The 23,177-nt window shown below is 45.9% G+C and overlaps 1 protein-coding gene across 5 annotated transcripts in view; it reads left to right on the forward strand.

Annotated features, from left to right (window-relative positions):
* Positions 1 to 23,177, forward strand: part of ASAP2 (ArfGAP with SH3 domain, ankyrin repeat and PH domain 2) — a 168,656-nt gene that overhangs the window by 92,888 nt on the left and 52,591 nt on the right. For 3 of the 5 annotated variants that reach the window (XR_003524613.2, XM_027621681.2, XM_027621683.2), the window contains exons 4-10: positions 2,056 to 2,130; positions 3,648 to 3,697; positions 7,364 to 7,493; positions 12,364 to 12,449; positions 19,061 to 19,136; positions 19,428 to 19,514; positions 20,329 to 20,337. Coding sequence is in view for 4 of the 5 variants with exons in the window: in XM_027621681.2 (XP_027477482.1) it covers positions 2,056 to 2,130; positions 3,648 to 3,697; positions 7,364 to 7,493; positions 12,364 to 12,449; positions 19,061 to 19,136; positions 19,428 to 19,514; positions 20,329 to 20,337 (513 nt within the window). In the remaining variant the exon portion in view is untranslated. The remainder of the gene's footprint in view (positions 1 to 2,055; positions 2,131 to 3,647; positions 3,698 to 7,363; positions 7,494 to 12,363; positions 12,450 to 19,060; positions 19,137 to 19,427; positions 19,515 to 20,328; positions 20,338 to 23,177) is intronic. The other 2 variants (XM_027621682.2, XM_027621685.2) reach the window with 1 other exon arrangement.

Genomic DNA, 23,177 nt, shown 5'->3' on the forward strand with positions numbered 1-23,177 from the left:
TGGCCAGGAGCCTCAGTCCAGAAAAGGGGCAGAGAGACCCATCCAGGAACATGGTGGCAAGAATGGCAAGTGGGGAGTTCGTGGGTGAGCAGCTGGTCCGCAAGGCAGAGCAGAGCGGAGCCCGGCGGGAGGGACCTGCCAGAGGCAGCCGGGTGGGCTTGCGGTGGCAGCGGGCTTGGGCACGTAGTTGCCAGCAGGCGTCCTGGCCGGGGTGGAGGTGTGGAAGGAGACAGGCGTGTGGCAGTCTGCCCTCGGATTCCCCCCTGCCACGGTTTACAGTGCAAGCCAGGTGTGTTTGCGTTAGAGATGATTCACCAGCACGGCCCTTTGTTTGCCACTGTTCCTTCCAGTCATCCGAAGACCTCGCCTTAAACTCCGCTTCTTGGTGTTTAAAAAATCTAACTCTTCAGGCTAATCCTCGCAAGTCCCTGCTGATTACAGTGTGCCTTGGAGGGCTGCCAGGTACGTGACAAACATTGAGTTGTGGAAGCCTCAGACAAATGTTACCCAAAAAAGGCATTTCTGAAAGGACGGTCATGAATCGGTCATTCATTTGGCAGGATTGGTGGTTTGGTGCAGGCATTGTCACACACCTCTGCAGGTATTTTTCAAGTCAATTTCTTCCTCCCATTTTGAGGTTTCATATGCCGAATAATGTATGAAAATCAGATCCCATGTTGCCTGAAAAATTATGCCTAGAGTTGGTTTTCCTATTCAAGGTAATTCTACTAAAATTAAAAATTTCCTCTGCTCAGTGGTAAGAATAAATGCACATGGTTCCAAAGTTCTTACTTGTCTCTCCTCTTTTATAGGCCCATAATCTAGGTGTGTGTATCCCAAAGTGACACATGTGCCCCAAGGCCCTGGCATTGCCAACTGGCAGTTGCGTTGACTTACGGCAGTGGTGCGCTAAGCTGGGGAGAGGAGAAAGTAGATCCTCAGCTGATTGCCGAGGAGGGACTGCATGGGCCTCAGAACACAGGGAGCCAGTACCTAACTATCCCCGACTGAAGCTTGGTGTCTTAGCTTCCCACATTTGAGGCCAGCAGGGACAGCCTTGCTTGCCGTGATTGTGCTCCAAGTGTGTGTCAGGAGGGTTTGGTTCTAGTCAATTTAATCCGTGGTGACAATGTGCTAAGCCTCCGTCCCTGGCCTTCTTGCTTCAGGGAGAACAGAGCAGCTCAAGACCTCCCTCCCCCCTTTTCTCATTTTTCTCCTTTTCCAGCAACACACACACACACACACACACACACATACACACACACCACACGTCCTACATACACCCCACACCTCACACGCACAACACATGCAACACACACATTCGTTTCTTTTCCTCTCTCTGAACATTGACTCCTACACATTAACCAAGAGATGCAGGTCCCCTTCATTCTCTTCTTCATTCTGAGTTCCCCTGTCGGGGGCTTTTCTGGGGAGATTGCGATCTGTGGGCCCTGAGACTTCGGTGAAGTGTAACCCAGCACATTGGAGCTGTGAGTGAGAGCAGGAAGTGTGTGTTTGTGAATTCTATTTGGTATCTTTAAAGTGGTTCTGTCAATGATTGTTTTGAAATAATTTTTCTTCGTCATAATGATGATCTTTTCACAAACTTCATAGTTTAATAGAAGGCTATTGTTGTGAAGAATAGACAAATACAGACTTTCTGTGAGTTATGTTTTTATTTGCAAAGTGTGACCACCATGAGGAGCATAGAAATGAATAAGGCTGTCCTGCTTGTGCCGGCCAGGTTTTCAGGGGAGGTTAGTTATTACCAGGTGTTCTCTAACATCTTGCTGTCCTTACTTCAGATTAAAAGGACATCGAGGGGCGCCTGGGTGGCTCAGTCGTTAAGCGTCTGCCTTCGGCTCAGGTCATGATCCCAGGGTCCTAGGATTGAGTCCCACATCGGGCTCCTTGCTCGGCGGGAAGCCTGCTTCTCCCTCTCCCACTCCGCCGCTTGTGTTCCGGCTCTTGCTATCTCTCTGTCAAATAAATAAATAAAATCTTTTTTTTAAAAAAAAGGACATCGAATAAGAATTTTGTTTGTTTGCTTTTTAGATTCAGAATATGAACAACATCATCTCCTTCCCTCTGGACAGTTTGCTGAAAGGAGACCTGAAAGGAGTGAAAGGGGTAAGCCGTCGACCACCCAGCTCACTGGGAACAGTCATTGGGGGACGTAGAGTCGCGGTCATGCTGGCCTGTCAGGGCACAGCACACACGCGCCTTCCTCCTGGATGGCGTGATGGCTTCTTGCTGCCTCAGTTTCCCTTGATCTGCTACGTTGGCACTACCTTTCAGTCATACCGATGGTGCCCCAAGGCCTTTCTGGTCACCCTGCTGGTGCTGTAACTGTGGGAAGGGGAGGAGGGTAGGAAGAGAAAGAAGCAGCTCTTTTGGAGCCTGTGAATGGTTTTCACTCTCTATCAGTTGAGCAGGGAAGCCTGTGCAGGGAAGTGTGGTTTTCTGGCCGGTGTGTCACTGGCTGACCACTGGCCAAAGGGTCCTTGCTAGGACGTAGTTTCCCGGCAAGAGAATCTGCACCAGTAAGGCTTGAGCGGACTTTCTTTTTCTGTCCTCTGAAGGACATTCACTGTTCAGGAAGCGCCTTGCTGTGAATTGTTTCACGAACATGTGAGTGAGGAAGTCGGCTTGAGTGGTATCTGTACCAGATGCCGAGCAGTAGCTGCTTTTGCATGTTGTTGGCACAAACAGATGTGTGATCTGAAAGGCAGATGATTGTGCCCCAGTTCTTAGATCAAATTCTCTGATTGGATCTGCACGTGATTCCCAGTCACGTTTGGCTCATCTGGAAGCCCAGGCTGGCCAATCTCCACGACCTCTGCAGAGACCTCTCAGTATTTACTTCCCAGAGCATGCCAGGAGGGCTGTTGGGGCAGGGAGCACTGGGCCTGGCCAGCCGTTAGGACACTGAGGAACATTCCTCATCGTCCCGGACTGGGGTCCTAGAGAACATGTCAGCCAACTCAATTTAGCCAGCAGAATGGGAGGGCAGGGCACATGAGGCAGAGGGACGCACATGCAGGTAGGGAGAAGCGTGACAGGGTGCTGCTCTTGAGGCTTTTTTGTATGGTTTGATGCCCTGAGTCCGGGGAGGTGCAGGAGTGGGAGATGAGGCTTCCAGGGTGGGAAAGATTAGTTCATGGAAGGCCTTAGATGCCGGGCTAGGAGCTTTGGCCTTGTCATAAGGCCAGTGAAAAGCCAAAAAATACAAAATAAGCCCCCTCAAAGGAGGTTCTTTCTTACAAAAGAACCCTGTTAAAGGGAACGTGAATGGGGGGAACCACTGGATAGAATTTTCCAGTGGCTCAGTATGCTTTTGAGCCAGGCTTTATCAGAGCGTATGAGGTCCTAAGTTCCAGATAGAAGAGTAGAATCAGGAGACCTCAGGAGAAGGTGTAGCTGGGCAGTGTGTGCGTGCTGGGATTTTCCACTTGCTCTGTGTGCGTGTGGCATGGCTGCTGGTCGCATTCAAAGCCTGAGCTCTAAGTTCTTTATTTTTCATGGAATAGTATACATCATTTATTACAGAAATTAATGCTCCTTTCAGGACTAGTCTAGGAATAAGTAAGTTGTCTTGCCCAGAAGTTAATATTAGTTCTGTTTAATTTATGCCTCTCCGTTTACAGGATCTGAAAAAGCCTTTTGATAAAGCTTGGAAGGACTATGAAACAAAAATGTGAGTGTTTCCATTTTTTTAAAATGTAGGTAATTTGAGATCTTAATTTTAAATTGAGCTTTTATTGCTTGAAGGTATTTTCTAAATAAACCTTTAGCCACTTAAACCCGTGTTGCTATGGTTCATTACGATGCCAGATGCTTTCACACTCGGTGTCTAAATTTCAGTGATGCCGTGGACCTCTTCAAACGAGTTTTTCCTGGTCCCTTTTCTGTGATGTCATAATGGTTACAGAATGTTATTTTCAAGAAAGCTCATTGAAGGACATTAAGGCCAGGTTTTGTTGACAGGTGTTTCTTTCCCTTTAAAAAAAAAAACAAAAACGCTTTCCCCACTTTGTCACCGTTTACAACGGCAACACAGTTTTTGGACTTCATCTTCCTGGTGATTTGCAAGAGCTGTCTGCTTGTAGCTCTGTGTCTGAATTTCCCTAAAACACCAGTCCTTTGGTGTAGAAAGAGAGAGAAAAGAGGCATCCCACACTAGCCTTATCTGATCGCTTCATCTGCCAAAGGAACACGAAGAAAGGGTCAGTTGGTTCTTGGACGTGCATCACGGTTTCCACTGAAGATGGTACTGCTCCTGGTCCACGTCAGTCATCGGCACGTTTCAGATCATAGTCTCTCCTTCCCAGCGTGGGAGGGTTTAGCTCGCTGGGATTGGGTTGGTGATTGTGGGGATAGTGGTTTCAATTACTGTAAATACTTGAGAGACAGAAAATATTTTTAAATGTCTTATGTTTGCTTTGTAATTACTGTGCATTGGATAACAATGTAGAGTTTTCTGAGTGGAAATAGAAACTTTAACATGAAGCCATCTGGTAAAGTGAGAGGTGTTAAGAAGAAAGCTGTTCCAGATGTAGCTCTAAGTATTTAATTGGACTTGGGATGTGTGTGTGTGTGTGTGTGTGTTTGTGTGTGTTTGTGTGTGTGTGTTTTGTTTTTAAAACCAGCCTTGGGGAACGCCTGGGTGGCTCAGTCAGTTAATGGCTCAGATCATGATGCTGGGGTCCTGGGATCAAATTCTGCATCCAGCTCCTTGCTCAGCAGGGAGCCTGCTTCTCCCACTGCCTGCTGCTCCCCCAGTTTGTGCACATGTGCCCTCTCTGACAAATAAATAAAATCTTTAAAAAAATAAAATAAAATAAAACCAGCTTGGGTGAAGGATCACAAACTCAGGAATACCAAACCTTTAATATTTGTCCCCTCCTGGAAATCTTAAATTTCCATACCCAAATTTCCAAACTCAGAGTTGCCTGGATCCCCAAAATCCGGATTTCACTGATGGTATATATTCACATATAAGCCCAGATAGTGTTAGAGTACCTTGAAGGTCTGTCCAACCAGAGAAGCTGCTGGCCCTTAGTGTCCTTCCTCTGCACACCCATGCAGTGCACTCGACAGGGAAAGGATCTTTGTAGACAGGAAGCCAAGACTCGGTGCTTTGCTCCTGGTCAGCTGGCGAGAGGGTCATTGAGCCAGAGCCAGGAGGTGGCTTTCCATCCAGCTACATTTGCTTCCACCCTTGGGTGCCTCCAAGGAGACGCTTCTGTGTATTACCGAACCAGGGGCACAAAGGGGGTTTTGAAGAGGGTTGCTGGAGAGAGTCTTCTGGTTCTGAAAGGAGAATGAGATCAAATTCGGTAAAATCAGGATATATGTAGAGTGGAGACAGAATTACTCACAAAATCCCAGAATTTGAGAGTGTGAAAGCTTCAAATAATTCTCAGGTAAGTTTTAAAAGTAACTCTTTCACCATTTATGCTTAAGATTTGTTCTGCAACAATGAGCACTGTCCCAGTCAAGGCAGAGACCTGGCAAGACCTCACTCAGCCAGGAGGCGGGTGGCAAGGGACAGGGAGAAAGTGGAGGAGGGAGGGAATCTCCCACCATGCATCCCCCTTTTGTGCTGCTCAGTGGACACACAGACAGACAGACAAAGTGCTGCCCTGAAGGTTAAAACCTCTGAGGCGTGAGCAGACTTTCTGCCTCTTCTGACCCAGATCTGGCACAAAGTAGGTGATTAGGAAAGGATTTCTTGAACCAGTACTCAACAAAAAGGGTCAAATTTGACATTCTTATGACCAAATGCATTTTCCTTTCCAATAAGTTAAGAGGTTGTCTTGTATGAAACTGGAGCATTTCCTTACACCACACACAAAAACAGACTCAAAGTGGTTGAAAGACCTAAATGTGAGACACAGGAGTCCATCAAAATCCTAAAGGAGAACACAGGCAGCAACCCCTTCGACCTCAGCCGCAGCAACTTCTTCCTAGAAACATCACCAAAGGCAAGGGAAGCGAGGGCAAAAATGAACTATTGGGATTTCATCAAGATAAAAAGCTTTTGCACAGCAAAGGAAACAGTCAACAAAACCAAAAGACAACTGACAGAATGAGAGAAGATATTTGCAAATGACATATCAGATAAAGGGCTAGTATCCAAGATCTATAAAGAACTTATCAAACTCAACACCCAAAGAACAAATAATCCAATTAAGAAATGGGCAGAAGCCATGAACAGACATTTTCCAAAGAAGACATCCAAATGGCCAACAGACACATGAAAAAGTGCTCCACATCGCTCGGCATCAGGGAAATCCAAATCAAAACCTCAATGAGATACCACCTCACACCCGTCAGAATGGCTAAAATTAACAAGTCAGGAAACGACAGACGTTGGCAGGGATGCGGAGAAAGGGGAACCCGCCTACACTGTTGGTGGCAATGCAAGCTGGTGCAGCCACTCTGGAAAACAGTATGGAGGTTCCTCAAACAGTTGAAAATAGAACTACCCTACAACCCAGCAATTGCACTACTGGGTATTTACACCAAAGATACAAATGTAGGGATCCGAAGGGGTACGTGCACCCCAATGTTTATACCAGCAGTGTCCACAATAGCCAAACTGTGGAAAGAGCCAAGATGTTCATCAACAGATGAATGGATAGAGAAGATGTGGTATATATACACAATGGAATATTACACAGCCATCAAAAAACCCCACGAAATCTTGCCGTTTGCAACGACGTGGACGGAACTAGAGGGTATTATGCTAAGCAAAATAAGTCAGAGAAAGGAATGAGGAATTCTTAATCTCAGGAAACAAGCTGAGGGTTGCTGGAGTGGTGGGGGGTGGGAAGGATGGGGTGGCTGGGTGATGAACAGTGGGGAGGGTATGTGCTATGGTGAGTGCTGTGAATTGTGTAAAACTGATGAATCACAGACCTGTACCTCTGAAAGAAAGAATACATTATATGTTAAAAAAAAAAAAGTAGGAAGGGGAAAAATGAAGATGGGTGGAATTGGAGGGGGAGACGAACCATGAGAGACTATGGACTCTGAGAAACAAATTGAGGGTTCTAGAGGGGAGGGGGTGGGGGGATGGGTTAGCCCGGTGATGGGTATTAAGGAGGGCACGTATTGCACGGAGCACTGGGTGTTATAGGCAGACAGTGAATCATGGAACACTACATCAGAAACGAATGATGTATGGTGATTAACATAATAAAATAAAACTAATAAAAATAAATAAGAGGCTGTCTTGTTTGCAAAAGACTCATGCACGGTTGTGTTGCAGGCTGGGTAACGGGATCCCTGAAAGCCTGTCTTGTCTGGAGTGCCGTGCCGAGGCATCTCAAATTATCCTTGCTTTTTTCACCTGTAGAACCAAAATTGAAAAAGAGAAGAAGGAGCATGCCAAACTGCATGGGATGATTCGCACCGAAATCAGCGGGGCTGAAATTGCCGAAGAGATGGAGAAGGAGCGGCGGCTTTTCCAGCTACAGATGTGCGAGGTGAGCCCCGGGGGTGCGGGCTGCCGCTACAGGTGTACAAGGTGAGCCCCGGGGGTGCAGGCTGCAGCTACAGGTGTGTAGTGTGAGCCCCAGGGGTGCGGGCTGCAGCTACAGGTGCGTGAGGTGAGCCCCAGGGGTGTGGGCTGCCGCTACAGGTGTGCTAGGTGAGTCCCGGGGGTGCGGGCTGCCGCTACAGGTGTGCTAGGTGAGCCCTGGGGGTGCGGGCTGCAGCTACAGGTGTGTAGTGTGAGCCGCGGGGGTGCGGGCTGCTGCTACAGGTGTGCTAGGTGATCCCTGGGGATGCGGGCTGCCGCTACAGGTGTGTAGTGTGAGCCCCGGGGGTGCGGGCTGCAGCTACAGGTGCGCGAGGTGAGCCCCGGGGGTGCGGGCTGCTGCTACAGGTGCACGAGGTGAGCCCTGGGGCTGCGGGCTGCAGCTACAGGTGTGTAGTGTGAGCCCCGGGTGTGCGGGCTGCCGCTACAGGTGTGCGAGGTGAGCCCTGGGGGTGCGGGCTGCAGCTACAGGTGCGTGAGGTGAGCCCCGGGGGTGCAGGCTGCAGCTACGGGTGCGTGAGGTGAACCCCGGGGGTGCGGGCTGCAGCTAGGGGTGTGGTAGGTGAGCCCTGGGGGTGCGGGCTGCAGCTACGGGTGTGCTAGGTGAGCCCCGGGGGTGCGGGCTGCAGCTACAGGTGTGTGAGGTGAGCCCTGGGGGTGCGGGCTACAGCTACAGATGTGCAGGGTGAGCCCCGGGGGTGTGGGCTGCAGATACAGGTGTGCAAGGTGAGCCCTGCGGGTGCGGGCTGCAGCTACATATGTGCAGGGGGAGTCCTGGGGGTGCAGGCTGCAGCTACAGGTGTGTGAGGTGAGCCCTGGGGGTGTGGGCTGCAGCTGCAGATGTGCAGGGTGAGCCCTGGGGGTGCAGGCTCCAGCTACAGATGTGGGAAGTGAGAGCCAGGAGTGCTGGCTCCAGCTACAGATGTGGGAAGTGAGAGCCAGGAGTGCGGGCTGCAGCTACAGATGTGCAGGGTGAGAGCCGGGGGTGCCAGGGTTGGGAGGGGTGAAGTGCAGTTTCCAGGGGGTGGTGGGTTCCAGGTGGTGGGCTCCAGGCAGCCTGCCTTCACCGGCATGTGACTCCTCTGGAGAGTGCATGCTTCCCAGAGGCTTCAGACAACACAGCAATGCATTAGTGGACTCCATTTGTCCAGTTTCTCTTACTAGAGGAGCCTGAGTTTCTTAGACGGTGGAATGAGCTGAATCTAACCCCAACCATTAATTAAAGGCAGGGAAGAATCTAAAGAAACATCTTCTCTGGCCTCATACACATACCCAGACTCACCTCACGGGTACATTGCTAAAATACTCTCTCCATTAGTGTTTTTTAATGAGGTATCTGGGTTCCCATTATAGCAGTGGAAGCCATGAGGAGGGCCAGGGAGAAGTCAGCTGGAAAAACCTGCAGCTGGTCCCCTGTGGGTCTCGGAGGGAGGGAGGGAGGGAGAGCGAGCAAGCGCACTACATACTGTGGAAGCCAAGCCACCTGCCTCTGAAGTGCTTGTACGGAATTCACTCATCAAGGCAGGAGGCCCTGGGGAGCTCCTCAGCTCCACTCTGTTCTGCAGTCTGAGCCCTTGCCTTTGGGGATGGGGAGGGAAATGGCAGCACTGATGCTCTGGGACATGTCCCTGATGGAGGCTGAGGGGTGCAAAATACCAGAAACAAGTCATGAAGGCCTTTTCTTCCAGCCTTGTTATGCCTTGCTTGTGGGTCTTTGTAAAAAAGGCCTCTGGACACGATGCCAAGCTCTGCCTGAGGGTTCGCCCTCCTGGCAGTGGCCGTGAAGCCCCTTGAGCTTGACGGTGCATGTGCCAAGCCTGTGCAGACTTCAGCTTTCGATGTGCAGAGTGCACGGGGATGATTGTGACAGCTACTGAAACTGGCTCAGCCTGCTCTCTGTTCCCTGGGAGCAGTCAACAGCAAAGCTGGAGCCACACGGCACTTTTTGACTTCAGAGTGTTTGTTAATTGCAGCGGGAGTTTAGCTTGTAGACATGTCTGTTTTAGAAGTATATTTAAATGAGTTTTTATTCCCAGAGCCATCTCTTAAGTGGTCAGTGGAGCAGAACCAGTCCCAGGATCAAGGATAGGATATTAGCCTGACATTAGTACAGCCACTCCAGCTCTCTTTGTTTCTGTTTGCATGGAATTTCTTTTTCAACCTGTGTGTATCTGTGATTCTAAAGTGTGTTTCCTGTAGACAGTGTTTTTTAAATCTCGTCTGACAATCTCTGCCTTTTGATGGGATTGTTTAATCCATTCATATTTGATGTTGCTATTGATGTGGTTGGATTTATGTCTGCTGTCTTTTTTTTTATGTCTCATGTCTTCTTTGTTCCTTTGTTCTTCCTTTGCTATTTTTTTTCATTAAGTGAATATTTAGAAAGTTAACTAAGCTCCAAGTCTTACTGTAGAGAGAGGAGTGGATTTTTTAGATACATGTTGTTTTGTAAACAGACCTCATATGTAACAATGCCTGTCTGGCCAACTTCACACAGTGTCCCAGGAATCAGCCCAGAGGGTGTGAGATGGCATAGGAAATTGCTGTTTGTTATGCAGATACTAGGTATTGTTTCTGTTTAATTGGGGTAAATTAAGTAGGGGTATTTTACAAAGAATGGGTTTGGAACAGGTGTGCGTGTGTATGTTGTGTTCAGGTCATGCTCTCTTTTTTTGGCTAGTAAGGAGGAAACACATTTGCTTAAACTCTGCAAAAGACTGCTTTTTTAAAAACGTTTAGTGAATTGGAAAAATTAGTATATCTTGAAGTGAGGGGCGCTGCATTGCTTTCTGTGCTACGCACCCAACACCAGTTACCTTTCCCCTCCGGGTCTAGGTGAATGCGTCCTGTGCACTGGTGAAATAGTTTATTATATTGCAAATGTACTGTCTAGATGATGGCTCTCAGCACACCTACTAGGCCAGCCCCCCGGAGAGGTTTGGGGCCCCATGTGTGCTGAGCCTAGCAGATCCAGCAAGTTAGCGTGATGTGTGCAGAAGCAGAGGTGGAGTCTCCAGAGGAGGACACATCCGATGAAGGATGTACATGTGGGCCAAACAGAAGTGGGCTGGAAAGGGCTGTCCGTGGGGGAAGGAGGAACGTTTGAAAAGCGGTCCCCCCAGAATCTGACATCTCAAAGTGAATAGATTGCTGTAGTTAATCATGGTAAAATTGTTCAGCCAGTTCCTCACACTGAAGGTCTCAAGTTTCATAAATGCTTGCCATTGTTTAGGTGTTTAAAATTTTAGTTGCCCAAGATCTAATCTAGAAGAATGGCTTTCAGGTGTTTATTTTAAATTGTGGAACTTTTTCTTCAAAACGAATTTTGTGGAGAAATTCAGTGTGCTGTAATAGGTAATATAGAGCATCTGTGTGTGGAGAATGTGTGAGAGATCTGTTGTTTTTCTCTGATTATAAAAATACAGTCTTTTAAAAATTAGTCTATTATATATGAAATTAAAAATCACCCCAAATTTTACTCACCAGAATATAAGTACTTTAACATCTTTCATATATCCCTCTGTGTACCTTCATAAAAATATTTTGTATAAACAGGATCGTTCTCTATTGGTGCTTTGTAACCTGATTATTTTGACTCACTTGTATGTCATGGGCATCCTTTGGTGCCGGAAAGCCTCTGCTTTATTGGCTTCATGGCTACATAGCATTGCTGAACCATACTTTAATTTTCCATTCATTACATTTGGGTTGCCATTCGTTACTTTTACAAACAAGTCTGCACTGAACCTTGTCTTCTGTTCATCTTTGTAAACTTTTCTGATGATCTTCTTAGAGAGTAAGTTCCTATAAGTAGAAGTTCTATGTCAAAAGGTCCACACGTTTTAAGTTTTGACTTAAACTTAAGTCACAGCGAAGCATCTTATTAACCACTTAGCCATTTTGACACATTGCCAGGCATCTTATTCAGTTAACAGTGAATAAATATCAGACCGAAGGAAGGAGAACACATAAAGGAAGGAGAACACATAAAGTCGCTTGGTGTAGGGAAAGGAGATTTTGTAGTTAATTTTGTAGCAGCTTCCTCTCTCCGGCTGGACTTCTGGCTTGAATGTGAGCTTCCCAGGTTATGGCTGAGAAGCCTGTGTGGTCAGCAGGGGTGGCCGCTCTTTTGGGGGCATCCAGTCTCTGATGACATGTTCTCAGAGTTCTTTATGCCATGTCCTGACAGTGGAGAGAACAAGGAATTTATGGAGTCTTTGTTCTGTAAACCTTTAGCAAAGAACAAATGTATTTCCTGAGGCTGGTTTTGTAGATTCCTGAACTTCCTGATAGTTTTAGTGGTCATTCCTGAATTCTCCAAGTTAAAAATGGCTTTCGTTCATTTCAACTTAAAATTTGGTTTTTATAACAATCACATTTTTTTTCAGTGCCAGGGTTAGAGATGTGGTGATAAGAGTCTGAGCTACAAAACACTGGCAGTTAGTGTTGCAGACGATGACCTGCCCAGAAAAGGATGGAGGGGGAGGGGCAGAAGGATGCGAACAGAAAGAGCCCATTCACTTTGAGCATCTGCCTTCTTTGTGCAGCCTGAAGAAAATTTCCTCTAGCAGGTTAAGATCCAGTGTCTTCCTGCTAGGGGTTTTTGGCGCCTAAAGTTAAATATTTAATTACCTGGACGTTGGATAATTCATTTGGCACCAAACAGAGAAATGTTCAGTTCTGGCGTTTCAGGAAATGCTCAGCACCTGCCATGACCTCTACCCTTAGCAAAAGATGTCGAAGAAGTAGAGAAAATGATCTGCGCTCAGAAGCTCTTGTTCTGGGTCTGACATACCCTTTTGTGTTTTTTTTAACAGTATCTGCTGAAGGTCAATGAAATTAAGATTAAAAAGGGAGTGGATTTACTTCAGAATCTGATCAAATATTTTCATGCCCAGTGCAAGTAAGTTCTTTTTCTTTGTTGTGGTGTTATTTCAGCTGTTTTTATGGCAACTTCTGGTAGATAATATAGTATTGAGGAAAATAAACACTCCTTTAAAACTCTGTCGTAAAGGGCATGAAGTACTAACACACGTTGTAACACGGTGAACCTTGAAAAAACATGTTAAGTGGAAGAAGCCAGACACAAAAGGCCACATTCTGTAGGATTTTATTTACTTGGAAGATCAGGAATAAGCAAATCTACAGATGAGTGATGGCCAGGACTTAGGAGGAGTGGGGAATTACTGCTGATTGGGGTAGTGAAAATATTCTGGAATGAGACGGTGCTGATGATTGCACGATTTTGTGAATATACTAAAACCACTGAATTGTACACTTTAAAAGGGCAAATTTTGTGGTTAAAGAATCTTTCTCAATAAACAATATAAAAATCTGTAGTAATTATCAGATGTATTTATTTTTACCCTTTTTTCAGAAGGACAGACTGGTTTGATCTAACACATGATTCACAGATGGTTTTTGTTTGCAAGAAATTAGATGGGGTTAAGGCAGTATATTAAATTTCATATATGTATATTTTTAAAGATTTTATTTATTTGAGAGAGAGAGAGCATAAGCAGGAGCAAGGGCAGAGGGAGAGGGAGAAGCAGACTCCTGGCTGAGCAGGGAGCCTGTTGCGGAGCTCGATCCCAGGACCTCAAGATCATGACCTGAGCCAAAGGTTGACACCCAACTGACTGAGCCACCCAGGCATCCTGATATATTATTTATCCTATAAAGCAAGTGACAGTGCTGAGCTAAGGAGGCTGAATATGGTAGAGAAGGAGAAGCTTCCGTGTTTGAGGCTGCCTCACATACTCAGCTTGGCCAGCATGTGAGCCCTGCACAGCCTGACCCTCATCATGCCTTGCTCATTTGCTCGCGCCCCCCTCCCACTTCTGCCTGACCCTCAGCCCTAACACAAACCAACCCCTGGCTCATCCCTCGCTTGCTGAGTGGGTGCCCTGTGTCCGGCACTGTCCTGGATGCTGGAGATAAGGGAATGTCCATCACAGACATAGTTCCTGCTCGAATCAGCTAGGCAAGTGGGCTGAAGCAATGGGTTTATGATTGCACATTTGCAACGTGTTCGGAAGTGATGGAATCTAACAAAGAATAGAAGGACCTGATTTAGATTAAGATTGAGGGCAGACACAGGATTTTTCTTCCTTTTTTTTTTTTTCTGTTTCTTCTTGTATTCTACAGCCACCAGACACAGTACCTAGTCCATAGTAGATATTCAAATACTTTCTGAACTAGCTGCAGGCCTCTTTGAGGAGACATGTATTCTGAGATCTAAAGGATCTAGCAGAGAAGAAATAGGGAAAAAACATTCCAGGCAGAGTCAAGATCTCAAGAGGCAGGAAAAAGCCCAGTGTGACATAAGCATAATGAGTGAGGGGGAGGGTAGTGTGACATGAAACCGGTTGGAAAAATGAGAGACATGGATGGCCTTAGGAGCCTTGTGAAGGGTTTTAGATTTTATTCTAAGTGTATCAGGGAGCTCTCAAAAGTTTTAAGCAGGGGATTCATTCAGCAAGGCACTATTTGAGGTTTTGGTGATAACTTCTTACTCATGAACCTTCAGTTCTGATGGGGTGGATAAATAGTAAACACAGAAGAAAATATGTAACAGTTTTAGGGAGCAGGCGTGGCTATGAACAGGTGAAACAGTGTGACGGATGGAATGAGAGAGCAGAGTCGGTGGGAAACACTTGGGAAGACTTCTTGGTTCCATTCCTGTTTTAATAAGGAACAAACAAGAGTGGGTATGGGTGATCACTTAGGTACACAGTCCTGTTCCGGCACCATCCAGGGCCAATGAGTTCTTGGCCTAGACTGGTGACAAAGCCAGCAGATGGTGTGACTGATGTGAGAAATCCTTGGAGGTTGAATTGCCCCACCTGTCTGTCGCTTTTCCCCAAACAGGCCGTGCCGCACGCTGATGTGCCTCTGCACACACTGCTCCCTTTGCTAGAATGTCCCGACGCTCCCTTTGTGCCTTCCCCTAGCTTTCTGGTCATCCCTGAGACCTACCTACTGCTCCTTTGAACTCGCCCGGTCTTCGCCTGCTGGAATTACTTCTCTTCCTTTTGCATTATCACTATACCAGCTGTTTATCTCCAGAATGGCATCTTTCATACTGTGTCATGTCTCTCACCAAACTGTGTCTCCTTTAAGGAAAGGGGCCATGATATTATTTGTTTAATCTGCAGTGCATGGTGCATGTACCTGGCACATAGTTGCAGAGGTGAGTTGCACTGTTGAACTTGGCTCAGCTTTGGAATTTTAATACGGTGCTGGTGACCGTGCATCTGTGAAGCCACCAAGGTCCAGCAGCAAAAGAAGCTGTGTTGCGTGGTTCATCCTAGGTTAAAAGAAGAGCTCCAAGCTTGGAAAAAGAGTCTCAGAGGATGGAAAAAGACCCCTAATTTGTAGCATTTTCAAGGTGAACTATTTTATAGAGACTCAAAATCCTAATTTTGTGATTAACACGCAAATTACTTCTTCAGTAGTTATCCTTGTAACCTTATGTGAGGCAGATTAGGAAGTGGGTTGCTTCCTTGCTAATATTTTATTTTTAAGAAGCTATTCTGGGACTTCCTTTTTTTTTCTTTATTTTGCCCAAACTGATCCGTTGGGTAGCAACAGACCACTTGTGGAAAAGTGAACTAGTTGGCCTTTTATGGGCACGAGCTCAGTAACCTTTAAAAACGATGAATCTTCCATTACTTCCTGTGTGTGTGTGTGTGTGTGCACGTGCACGCTGCATGCTCTTCAAATCACTTGCACAGCTTTGACTTTTCTAATTCATATTCTGGGGGATAAACTGCAGAGCTGGAGTGACTCATCTGTTGGACAAAGGACCATGTGGCTGTACATTGTTGGTTCTGGTAGCTCCTTCATGTTCCCCAGTTAGCATTCCCAGTCTCCCGTCCTCACCCCAGACAAGCGCTGGGCTCTGAGGGGCAGGGGCAGCCTGCTCGGCCAGCACCTGTTCTCACACAGTGCTATTCTGTGCAGGTATGAAGAGGCCTCTGGGTGTAGACTAGACTCTGGGAGCCATGTTTGGGTGTTCACCCTTAAAACTGCCTAGATATGTATTATTTTGCTTTTTATTCATTTTTGCTTTTCACTTTCAGTGTTCTTGAAGAGTACTTCATGTTCTTTGTTTTTTATTTCATTTAAAGAAAGAAGTTGCATCTCTGCCTAGTTCCTGGAATATCCTGAAAATGTGTCTTATTAGCCTTTGTTGCTGAAGGTTGAGTCTCTTATTCTCTAATGGAATCTAGAAATAGGGCAGTCTCTAAAACAATAATAAAACAAAAACAGCCATGTTCTAAATAGTGGTGATGAATGTTGAATTGACTTGTTCTTTGAGCAGTTACCTGCTGAGAACCACGATGACCAACTGTTGCCTGATGTACTTGGGATATGGTGTTGAATGAGACACAGGGCCAGGGTGCAGAGGGCAGGCAGGCCATGAGAATGGGGTGCTCTTATAAAGCCTATAGCCGGAGGGAGAGGCCACCCTGCTTGGTGGGAGCTTGAAGATTGAATCTCAGTGGGTGCATTTTAAAGGGCTGGGTAGAAAACATTTAATAAAAAACAAAACTGATATTTAGTAATATTGATGGTAAACATTGTTTGAAGCTTGGGAAAGTGTTACTGGTTCAACCTAAGAAAAATGTGCAGGGTTTGTACTTAGAAATGTTACCGTGGGGGCGACTGGGTCGCTTAGTGGTTAAGCGTCTGCCTTGGGCTCAGGTCATGACCTCAGGGTCCTGGGATTGAGCCCCACATTGGGCTTCCTGCTTGGCAGGGAGTCGGCTTCTCCCTCTCTCTCTGCCCTTCCCCCTCCCCGCTCATTCTGCCTCTCTAATAAATAAAATCTTTTTTAAAAAGGGAAAATAAATAAATGTCACAGTGATGGGGCACCTTACTGGCTCAGTTGGTAGAGCATGTGACTCTCGATCTCGGGGTTGTGAGTTTGAGCCCCACATTGGGTATAGGGATTACTTAAAAATAAAATCTTAAAAAAAAAAAGGAAAGAAATGTCACGGTGGTGACAGCCAGCAAAGCAAGGACAGAGCCCCTTTCTTTGAAACTTCCCCTGAGGCCAGGGAGGGTATACCTAGGTGCCAAAACATGCCTCAAAAAGGAGGGTACATGGGGCGCCTGGATGGCTCAGTTACTTAAGCGTCTAACTCTTGATTTTGGCTCAGGTCAAAGGGTCATGAGATCAAGCCCTGCGCCCAACTCTGTGCTGAGTGTGGAGTCTGCTGAAGATTCTCTCTCTCCCTCTCCTCCTTCCCACCTCTACAAACAAAAGAAAACAAAAAGGAGGGTACAGGAAGATGGGCAGTTTGACAATCAGAGGAGGAGGTATTCTAGGTAGATGGTTAAGACCGGCTATGTGATCACAAAGATAAAAACCAAATCTCAAACCCAAATTGGTATTGTTACTCCGAGCGCTCTGCCCAGCGTCACGCTGACGGTGGTGACTGTGACAAGAAACGCCTCTCTGAGTACTTGCTCCGCGGCAGGGCTCTTGGCACTCCAGATTCCTGGAGCCGTGCACCGGCTCCCCATGCGGGACCAGTCTCCTGCGGTGCTCTTCTGACTCTTCACCCTGATGTTCCGTCCCCCTCTCTTGGTCCCTCTTCTTTCTCTCCTTCCCACCTATTTCATGAGAATTTGAAGGGATTAAGGAAATAGTTCTGTAAAGAAATAATGTAACTGAAGCAAATCGTGAGAACCAGATGAGTTCAGGACAGGAGGGGAGAAGCTCGGTTTCTCAGGCCTGTGTGTGTACCTCCATATCTCCTGTGCGGTTGAAAAGCACCTGCTGTGTGCTGCCCATCGTGCCAGGAGCAGAGGGCCCAGAGGTGCATAAGACAAGGCCTTCCTGCCCCGACTGTGGACACAGCCCTGGAGAGGTCACTGTTGCCCTATCAGGAGTTACTCCATGTTCAGAAAAAAAGCATTAGGTAAAATGTAGGGATGAAAATATAAAATAAAGAATTATGCATATATCTAAACATTAAGGTTAGACCATTCTCATAGTGCAGCTTCTGTGATTCCTAATGCCTGGCTAGTAATGGTTCAGAACCCACATCCTGTGTGTATATTTCCCTCTTCCTTCCTCTCAGAATTACTGTATTCAGTGTCATGCTTCATTTCTCTCACAGCCCCTTCTGTTCCTTATATACTTCACGTGGGAAAGTCCCACAGGACCCTGGCTGAGTTGATTAACATCACCTCACGTGAACACATGGGAAACCCAGATCACATTTTGAAGATCATCTCCTTCCAGTTACCTGGCTGAAGTTGGAGACTCCTTCCTTCCTTCATTAATTTATGTTTTCATTCAACAAATAGTGTGTGCTTGAAATGTGCCTGGCTTTGTGGATACCGTGTGCTTACCCTCTTAGAACTTTGGATCTAAGGGAGGATGGGTATATTTTAAATAATCACACTAACGACTGCGTAATGGTAGTTGTGCTAAGGGTTTTGAAGCAAGAGACAGTGCTCTGAGAGAATATAGCAAGGAGACTTCTTTTAAAGTAAGGGGTCACGGAAGCCTCACTAACAAAGAGATAGTTAATTTAAAATTTGAAGAGTGAGTGGGAATAATCCAGGCAAAACAGAAGATATCTGCAGGGAGAACTCTTTAGAAAACAGAAATAGCATATGCAAAGGGCCTGAGGCAGAAAGGATCTGATGGCCATTGACCAAAGGCTGCTAGCTCTGGAATCTAGTGGATGAAAGGGGCGAATGATGCTACCTGAAGCTTGGAGACCTAGGCAGAGGCCAAATCACACAGGTGTAACAGACCTTGTTACGTTTTGAACTCTGCCCTGAGCTTACAGGGAAGCGTTTTCTTCATTCCTCTCAAAAGGGTTCTACAGCATGCTTCAGGGGCAGTGCTGAGCCTCAACCCGCTGTTGCTGCAGAGAAATCTGTCTAACTCCTCCTGTATTTCCTGCATCACTTATTATAAACAACTTCACAAGCATTGGGTTCTGGGCTTTGAAAGAAAAAATTTCCTTTTGATATTTGATCTCAAGTTCTCTAACCACATTTCCTTACTCTGTAGATGGGGCATGGCCATTCACCTGCATCAAACTCGCTTCGTTTTTTTCTGCCTTCTCTTTTCCACTTAGCTGCTGACTGTCTGGGAAGATTTTTTAGTGTATTGTTCTTACTTGCACCCCATGCTTTTCTGAGCTCAGACTTTTCCATTCCTGAACCAGAGCCTTCACTGCCTTTTGTCAGTAGGGGCCTGTTTCCCATTATACACTGAAAATTTAGGGCTCCTATCATATGGGTCAAGAGCAGTTATAAACACTTAGGCTTATTGCAGTTCCTTTTCTGTCACTTCTTGCGGTTTTCAGTGTCATTTTATTCTTTATTTGCCTGATATTTTAAAGTTTGGTTCACACAGTATTTTCCCCCAGGAATTGCGTCATGATTTCACTCACTTTCCTTTAAAGAGGTATTTTCTCCATGTAATAGAACTGTTTCCTCTTTTATGAAACCCTATCTGTGTCTCTTCTTTTTTCCTCTTAGTTTTTTCCAGGACGGACTGAAAGCAGTTGAGAGCCTCAAGCCTTCCATTGAGACACTTTCAACAGACCTTCACACAGTAAGCGGCTAGTGGCTTCCCTCCCACACGAGTGTCAAAACAGTTTTTATGAAACAAATGCTTTGATTTAAGCATGGCTTCTGTATGATCCCATGTTTGCATGCTGCACCACCCAGACGCTGACAGCCTGGTGGGGCCCCGTGGAGGATGGAGTCCCCGTGGCCATCCTCTGTCGTGGCTGGGGTGCGGGACCTGGTAGGGGAGGCATTTGTTGAGGCGATGCCCTACGAACTCCCAGAACCTCGCTGTACCTCAGCCCTGCTTCTCTCTTCTTTGTTTTGTTTTTTAAAGATCAAACAGGCCCAGGATGAAGAAAGAAGGCAACTGATACAGCTTCGAGATATTTTGAAATCAGCATTGCAGGTTGAACAGAAAGAGGTGAGGAGATTTAATTTTGAAAGATTGAGCTTGTATACCTGTGTCTCAGAGACTTTGGGACAGAAGAATTCTACATTCAGGTCCTCCAGGAGCTCACAGTTCACCCTGGGGCTGTATCAGGCCAGCACCAAGCATTTGGTTTGCTCCTTAAGTTTGGTTTTATGAAACCATCTTTTTAAGATCTGTTTATTTCATGGGGGGAGGCATTTACTGGAGACCTGGCCTTCATGGTAGCATATAAACCCTTTTAGCGCTCTCTGGTCGTAAATGAGTAGCTCTCAAAATCTCTGTTACATAGATAATCGGTATTTATGCCATTGATTTCCTACCTGGAACTTTGTGGTTTCTGTGGCCCCGTACCAGGTGGTCACCTGCATCCTCCAGCCCTGAGATCATGCTCTGTAAAACATGGGGAACTAGAGTCTCCTCCAGCTGCATTTTGATGAGCAGGAGACCTTAGTTTCTCTGGCATCATGTCTTTCTGATAATCCCTTTTCTGCATGCTAACACATCCACAGTGACAATTTGTTTTGGAGGCTTTTAAAAAAATATTAAAAAGTAAATTTTTAAGGTAATTCTATGATCTGTTTACTACAGGGTGGGTATTATAATGTGAAATTGAACATAACCCCCTTCCTTGTACATAAAGGAATGTATTTAAATGTATAATTAATAGATTTTAGATAAATAACTATTAAACTACTTAGAGCATGAAGTTCACTGTTGGCAGTTTGGTATGCTCAGTTTTGAGTTCCTGTACTATAACTGAATATTGTTGTTTCTCTCCCAAATGCCTTTACCTTTGTGACCGAAGTCTAGGAGAGTAAGTAGTGATCAGTATTTTAATAAATTGGAGAGTTTTGCATGCTTTCTTCATGAACTTAAATTGGTTTCTTCCGTGCATACATTAATTGCCAGTAGCATTTTTAATTTTAACCCTTTCTCTGGGTTTTATTAAAGGGTAAAGAATTTGGATTCTCAAATATTACTGAATGGAAAATTTCCAAGTTTATGGTTTATACATTTGCTGTTGTCCCTTCATGGAAGCAGAGCGACTCACGCCCTCCCTCCCCTCCTGCTGTCTAGCTGAATTCTTCATGTCCTTCTCAACCACCCGCAGCCCTGCCTCTGCTCACCCCAGCCCCGGTGATCTGAGTTCCAGTTATTTCAATCAGGACATACTCCTTATGGGTTATTGGCTGTGTCTTCAAGTGCACAGATGCTTTTTCTCTAGCTAGACCTTGAGCAGCTTGAGGATGCCCTCCTGCCTTCTGTGCCTCACCAGCCATGACATTGTAGGACCATATTGCTCGTTTACTAGGTTTTGGGTAATGTGGGTCAGCTAAGCGAGAGATTGGCAGATTGAGGTCATATGTGAGTGCTTGAAATTACCCACGGGTTGGTGGCTTCCTCCCAGTCTGGAGAATATAGATCCTGATGCTTTGATATTCCCAAACGTGGATGATAAGCAGAAAAATAAGAAGGAGAAAAAGAACTTGGAGTATGGAGAAAACAGTGGCTTAGGTTTAACTAGAAGAGGTGGTGTTAGGTGTAGGAGCCCCAATGCCATCAAAGCAGCGGGCTTCCCAGCACGGGTCTGGGAGTGGTCGAGAGCCGCTCTTGTCTGAAAAGGAGTATCAGACCCACGAAGCGAAGCTCAGGTTTATAATAAAGGAGAGCACAGTGTGCAGTTGAGTGGTCCTCTGGGCGCAGTGCAAAGGCCCTGTTTACTTTGGCTGTGCAGAGTTAGGAGGTTTGGGAAAACTGGCTATTGTCAGCTGGTTATTTATAGCTTTGCAGAAAAATATAACAAATCTACCAGCACAGACCAGAAGTCTTCACGGTTTGTTGTGTTTGTGTGTTTTTATTGACCAGCCCAGCTGCCCACAACTGCACAGAGGGATCATAAGAACCTTCTTTACTGCTCCTCTTTGGCTTTCTGCCCAAATATGGAACTCTCCAGTTTCTTGGTCGTGGTTGTGTCATACTGGATGTTGTATTATGCTCTGCATTGCTTTTTGATGATGGTATTCCATAGAGTGGATGGTCTCTGAACACAGTTGCCAGTAAGAAGCAAATGTGCATAAGTGGAATTTTATATATTATTAAATGCTTTTTATGATTGGGGTTCTGTCTCTTCCAGTTACAGCAAGAATTGAACATTGGACACTCATTGTTTAGCTCTCATTCCCTTTTTTTTGGATTCTCTCTCTGACTTAGCTGAAGGTGTTGATAGTTTTTATTTAATATTTACAAAAATTCTTACTGCCTAATTTCAGTTCATGGGGTGCCTAGGTGGCTTAGTCGGTTAAGCGACTACATAATTTCAGTTCATAAAAATTAGGTAACGTGCCCCAAGGAAACTGCATTGATGATTGGTGCGAGCCGCTGTCCTATTTCCTTCCTGTAAATCTCAAACGTCAGTCATTTGATCTAAGTGAAGAACGTGGCTCTTACATATGGAGGCTTTGGGCTGCTTCTCTTTGTCACCCTGTAGCTACATTTTGGGAAGGAGACTGTGCCATTATGATCCCAGTGCCCCCATACCTCACTGGCATTTTGTATTTTTTGATATTTCTGCTGTCTGTAACAAAGATTCTGGTATTTGATTTTTCCACTTTTATTATGAATTTTTTCAGACTTATAGAAGAATTAAAAAACTGTGCAGTGACTACTATATATGCACCATAGTTTTAACATCTGAGAAAGTTAAAGCCCTCCAATACTGCTCATTCTTGCATGAGCCTTCTGCTTCCCCATCCCATGTACGTCCCATCTCAGTGGAGTCCTGTGGGACAGATCCCATTGCAGTGCTGGCAGATTCTCTGCCAAAACCTCATTGTTGGCATGTGGGTTCTCTGCTGTTCGCTGTTGAGAACCCAGACTCATCCCTCTGGTAGGAGGACTCAGCCTCTGGGAGCTGGTGTTGGTAGGCTTGAGTGCTGAAACCACAATGATTTTCCCACTTTGGACATCTCAAGTGTGGTTTCTCTTCATGTCAGCTTTATGCTCCTCCCTTTTCTTTTTCTCTTTCTCTTTTTTTAAGATTTTACTTATTTATTTGAGGGAGGGCAAGCACAAGCAGGGGGAGTGGCAGAGGGAGAAGCAGGCTCCCCGCTAAGCAGGGAGCCCGATGCGGGGCTTGATCCCAGGACCCTGTGATCACGACTTGAGCCAAAGGCAGACACTTACCCGACTGAGCCACCCAGATGCCCCAGTGCTCCCCACTTTTCAAGTGTCCCTGTCTGGTAGGAATGTGTTTGAATAGTATGTGCTGTCCAGGGAGCAGAGGTCCGTGACAGTGATAATTCTCTTCCGACTCTGGCTTTTCTGATCTAGGCTTGTGTATCTTATCATGCCGAAATCTGTCCTCAATCACAACCCTCTGGCCAGGTGTTCACTTCCTTGTCTCTCTTCTGCCAAGCTCCCAGTGGCCTGACTGGCCTTCAGTTCGCCTTTCATGAGGACTTGTTCATTGAGTCACACATTCAACTCCCATTTTCTTCTTCTCTTTCTCTTTTTTTTTAAAGATTTATTTATGAGAGAGCGAGCATGTCAGGAGGGAGAGGGAGAGAGAATCTGAAGCAGACTCCCCACTGAACACGGAGCCTGATGCGGGGCTCCATCTCATGATAGTGAGATCGTGATCTGAGCTGAAATGCT

This window comes from Zalophus californianus, chromosome 8 (assembly GCF_009762305.2).
Source record: "Zalophus californianus isolate mZalCal1 chromosome 8, mZalCal1.pri.v2, whole genome shotgun sequence".
Taxonomy (NCBI): domain Eukaryota; kingdom Metazoa; phylum Chordata; class Mammalia; order Carnivora; family Otariidae; genus Zalophus; species Zalophus californianus.